Below are 4,864 nucleotides of genomic sequence, written 5' to 3' on the forward strand. Positions count from 1 at the left end.
CACACAAGATTAGGGATGCTCTAGTAGTTTGAGAAGCACCTTTGCTATTGTCTCAATAGTGTATAGTATAAATGCATCCTACTTAAGAAATATATTATGTCTTGGTACCTTAAACACAATCATATGATAGTTCTAAAGGCAAGTTTATGCATACAAGTAATGTGGAGTGTCGAACAACTTGTTAGCAATAACTTTGACCACATTTTTGTGTGTTGGATTGTCAAATCACTTTTGCTTAGTCTCCCCTTATGATAAGGAAAAAGGAACTTTGCATTATGATACACCCACCACATCCACATTTGCCATTTGATAAAAAGAGAGAATTTCTTGTGGGTAAGAATTTACATTTTAGGCATTTGCCATTCATCCCTACTTATCAAAACTTTCAAAATGGGCTTGGATACATTTACATGTTTGTATTTACATTGATCACCTTGTGTACACATTTTAGCCATAATCGGTCTTCTATGCTTTTGCAAATGGGCTTGAATACCTATCCATGTTTACTCATAAAAAGCACATTGTAAGAAGCTTTAGAATACTCTCATTATATGATTGAGGAAATGTTGCGGATGCTTTGTAAAAGAAACACCATGATGTCTTTGGAAATCAATGCTACATTGGGCCAACAATAATTTTGATTTTCTAAGCATGGTGTGCCCATGGGAGTAAGAAAAATAGCTTGTCCTTTCATCGTTGGGAAAGAAACATCATTATGGTGACCATTATCCATCCTTCAAGAAAGGTCGCTGGTAGGGGTGGGAGAGGTGCACCCTTTGGTTGGTAAAACATCTAGGTGTTTCCATAAGCCATCATGATTAGTCTCGTGAAAAAGGGGAGGACCAATGGATGAAAGGGGGATAATGCTAGTTCTTTTCGAAGGCAAAAGTATATCTCATGGAAAGGGAGTAAGGGCAGGAGAATGGGCCAAGACATTTCATGAAAAGGGAGTAAGGGTGGGGAAGGTGGCTAGGGCATTTTCATGGAAAGAGAGCAAGGGGTCTAATGCAAATGTTATTATTAGGGGGCCAAGGGCCGTCTTAAAACCCATTACTAAGGTGGGTTAGAACTGGTACGGGCATTATTGTGAGGGGCCAAGGGACTCTTTGTTTGACTAAGGTGTTCTCAGAGGGTTGTTAAGTGCTATGATGGGCTATAGAATTCATATGAAATGAGAGTAAGGGGCTAATGGAAGTGTTATTATCATGGGGCAAGGTATTAGTCATTAGCAAGGTGAATTGAAGTGAATGAAAGGGTAAATTATTAGCTAGGGGCTAATGGAGTGAGTTTTATTGGGTATTAAGGATTGTGTATGGTGGAGTATATTATGGAGGGCAATTGTCAAGTGTATTATGATCGGCCATCAGTATGAAAGGTGGATTAAGGTTAATAAGAGGAAAACTATGATGGCTCAAGGCCACACCAGCGCTCGTCGTCTCTTCTCGGCTGGTTCCGGAACCGGGGGGGCGATCTCCGTCTCGCCTCTGGCTTCTTACTCGTCTGTGTCTCTGTTTCCTTCTCATTTTTTTCACTGCCGGCGGTCACTCTTCCTTATAAGAAAACAGTCGCTTCGATCGACCCCAGGAATGCCCTCGGGTACGTATCGCTTCGAATCTTTCTTGCGATTCAGGAATCCTGTGCCGATTTTGGTGCTTCCATTGATTTCGAGGAATGAAGCTCATTTTCGCCTGATTTGCAAAGAATTGAATCAGCAAACAATCGTCTCATTGTTCCTAAATGTTATGCGGATTTGCTCACGATTTAGTGAGTAAAGGATTGTCTCATTGTCTCTACATGTTATGCGGAATTTGTTATCCCCTGCTCCTGATGAAATTTGTATTGCTTTAGAAATTAAAGAAAAAAAAATGTCTTGCTTAGACAGAATGGTGTCTCCTTCAGTGTTCACAGTAAATGCTTTCAGGTTAAGTATATTGCTTTATGCAGGCTTTTACTGATCCGGCTGCAGAGCTTTCCTACCTCTGGCACCATTTAGATCGATCTCAAATCCCGAGTAGATTTTGTGAGATTAGAGCTTTTTTTTGGATGGACAGTGCTGAAGAAGAGCCATTGACTAAGGACGGTGACGGACCCACAACATTGAGCTGCGATGCTAGCACACAGCAGAAGCTCTTTCGGCGATTGAAGACGAAACCCCGGGGCTTTGAGGAAGAAATGGTGGTTTCTCCGAGCTCAACTTCTCCCAAAGAAATTGCTTTGGAAGGTTCGGTCTGGGGAGACTTGCCTGAAGAGTTGGTGGACAGAGTTCTTGCATGGTTGCCACCTGTCTGTCTCTTTCGAATGCGGAGTGTGTGCAGGAGATGGCATTCTATCTTGAACGAGTGTGGATTTCTCAACCTTCTTTCACAGCTTCCTCCTCACGGGCCGTGCTTCCTCATGACACAGAGGAGTGGAGAAACTTGGCAGACTGCTGTTTATAGCCATCCCATGGCTACTTGGCACGCACTTCCATTGGCATTCATCCCAAAGAAAGCACATTCTCTTATTGCCAGTGCAGGGGGATTGCTGTGCTTTTCTGGATTGGAAGGACGGCACGATGAGCTGTTTGTCTGCAACCCTTTCAGAAAAGAATGCAAAATCCTACCAGATATGCATCATAGCAGGCAGCTTGGATTTGTGAACATGTTTATTGATAAGAAAGCTAGGTGTTACAGGATCATAACTGCTGGTGACTGCAGCTATGCTGGCAGCAGCAGAGTTATGCCTACTGAAGTGTACGACTCAAAGTCTAACAGCTGGGCTGTGTATGAGAGCATGCCTGTTGGAAATCTTCATTCCCTTAAGTCAGCATTTTGCAATGGCCGGCTTTACTGTCTTACCCTATCACCTTGTGGGTTGGTGGCATTTGATACAGACAGGGGGGTATGGGAATCGATCCCTGTCAGAATGCCACGATCTCTTTTGGATGCATTTTTGGTGGCTGGAGAAGCAGGTTCCCTTCTACTTGTGGGTAGAGTAGGCTTGTACAGTGTTCATCAAAGCATGCGGATATGGGAGCTTGACTTACGTCAGATGCTCTGGGTAGAAGTTGGAAGAATGCCACATATGATGTTTAAAGCATTGTTGAAATCTTCTGCAGAAAGCTTTCAGTGTTTTGGGCATGGAAGTTATATTTGCTTCTCTGCTCAAAAGCAGCAAAGATGGCTTATGTATGACTCAGCTAAAAAGTTATGGCACTGGTTTGGTGGTTGCCCACTTCTGTCAGGCTCTTCTTGTAAAAGAATCAAGGGTTTCTTTTTTGAACCCAGGCTAGATGCAATTATATTGTAGCATCTGTTCCCTTATGTATTTTTGTCTTCCTACACAACAAAATTATATTCTTTGAAGTCAAGGTAGACTTCTTTCAGTCTCATCTACTGTTTTAGATGTCTAGATACATTCATTATGCTCGTAATCTAATTTGCGATTATCATTCTGAACACCCATCTTTTGACAGCCTTTAGTTTTCTATTGGTGGACATGGTATTGTTTATATATTTTTTCTAATGCTTTTGGTTTTGTGCTTGTGGCTGGTGAACTGCCTGTAGAATCTACAAGTCCTTTATTGGCCACGGTTGTAGCTCACTTTAACTGGTGATCTGCCTGTAGGATCTAGAAGTCCATGCTTTTACTGTTGACCTTGAGCAAATAGGGAATTCACTTTTGCATTCGGATCGTGCTTCTGATCTGAAAGTTCGTATACATGTTTTAATAATGCTCTGGTTGGAGTTGGTGATGTCTGAGACTTCCCTCTCTATTGTGGACTATAGTAATGAAGAAATGCGGCTAAGAAAATGATAAAATCAGTCTGAAATGCGTTAAATAGTTTTATTTGAACTCATTCTTTTAGAGGGGAAGTTAAAGGGACAGTCTGACAGAATAACTGTTCAACGGGAGGGGTTAGAGAAAGTATTCTTCTGCAGAGTCAAACACATGGATTTTTTTGGAGCCTTGATTATGTGTGATGAGCTTGTGGAGATTTCAAGGGTGACCAACTTTGTGGTTGTATCTTTCATAAGTTATGGCATGAGGTGGATGTAAGTAGCATTGCTGCTGCAGCAGGTTTTGTTCTGAACAGCATGTGGACACATTTAGAAGGCAGGCAGTTGGACAACCTCAGCCAAGCCAGGTGGAAGGCTGCCCAAGCACCAAGCACTAAGCACCAATCATACAGTGGGCAGAGGTAATGCCACCGCTGCAAGGCCAACTTGGGACAAGCCGCAGACAATTTTGGGTCAGATCAATCTAAATCCAATATTCAGAGCTGTAGCTTATGTCAGAATTAGGCATCCATATTACATAAGCAACATTTTTAGTTTGCATTGTAATTTGGAAATATGAAATGGTGATGCCTTTGCCCTTTGAACTCATATTTTACATATTTGTCAACAAAAGGTAAATGTGCAGTAAGATTGGGCGGTAAGAGTAAAGGCTAATCCCCAATGTTTAGATAGTCTGATGATCACAAACGACACAAGGTCTTTGATTTGGGATATACTTGTATCTTGCCTTTGTGCTTCCCAAAGATGAAGAGAAGTTCCCTATGAAGAAAACTGATGAACAATATACACTTTAGAGGGAGTTGACGTGGACTGCATAAGTATGTGTCACCTTTGTGTTTCATTTGCCCCTTGGGAACTTTGTAAGAATGATACAATGGAGCTGCAAAAAGAAACAAGATCAATGGGCATAGAGACAAAACATGAACAACATAACGTAGAATGGAATCATAAGTGCAACATGACAAGATACAATAGCCATCACCATAGTGGAGATTACGACAAAAATAAACAGGAAAACATGGACAATTTATAGAGCGAAATTGTTAGTGTGCAACGTGATAAGATATGATAGCCATCACCATAAC

The 4,864-nt window shown here is 41.6% G+C and overlaps 1 protein-coding gene across 1 annotated transcript; it reads left to right on the forward strand.

Annotated features, from left to right (window-relative positions):
• Nucleotides 1-954: 954 nt before the first annotated feature.
• Nucleotides 955-3,400, forward strand: LOC148024373 (F-box/kelch-repeat protein At5g15710-like). The gene is made up of 2 exons (XM_087694004.1): nt 955-1,596; nt 1,945-3,400. The coding sequence occupies exon 2, from the start codon at nt 2,044-2,046 to the stop codon at nt 3,286-3,288; it is 1,245 nt and encodes a 414-aa protein (XP_087550130.1). The 5' UTR covers nt 955-1,596; nt 1,945-2,043; the 3' UTR covers nt 3,289-3,400.
• Nucleotides 3,401-4,864: the final 1,464 nt, after the last annotated feature.

This window comes from Lygodium microphyllum, chromosome 15, assembly GCF_053477565.2.
Source record: "Lygodium microphyllum isolate KBCC chromosome 15, Lygodium_microphyllum_v1.1.10, whole genome shotgun sequence".
NCBI classification, from domain to species: domain Eukaryota; kingdom Viridiplantae; phylum Streptophyta; class Polypodiopsida; order Schizaeales; family Lygodiaceae; genus Lygodium; species Lygodium microphyllum.

What these genes read in the sequence shown, in the direction of transcription:
- LOC148024373 (XM_087694004.1), top strand. Translation starts at nt 2,044, where the DNA reads ATGGACAGTGCTGAAGAAGAGCCATTGACTAAGGACGGTGACGGACCC.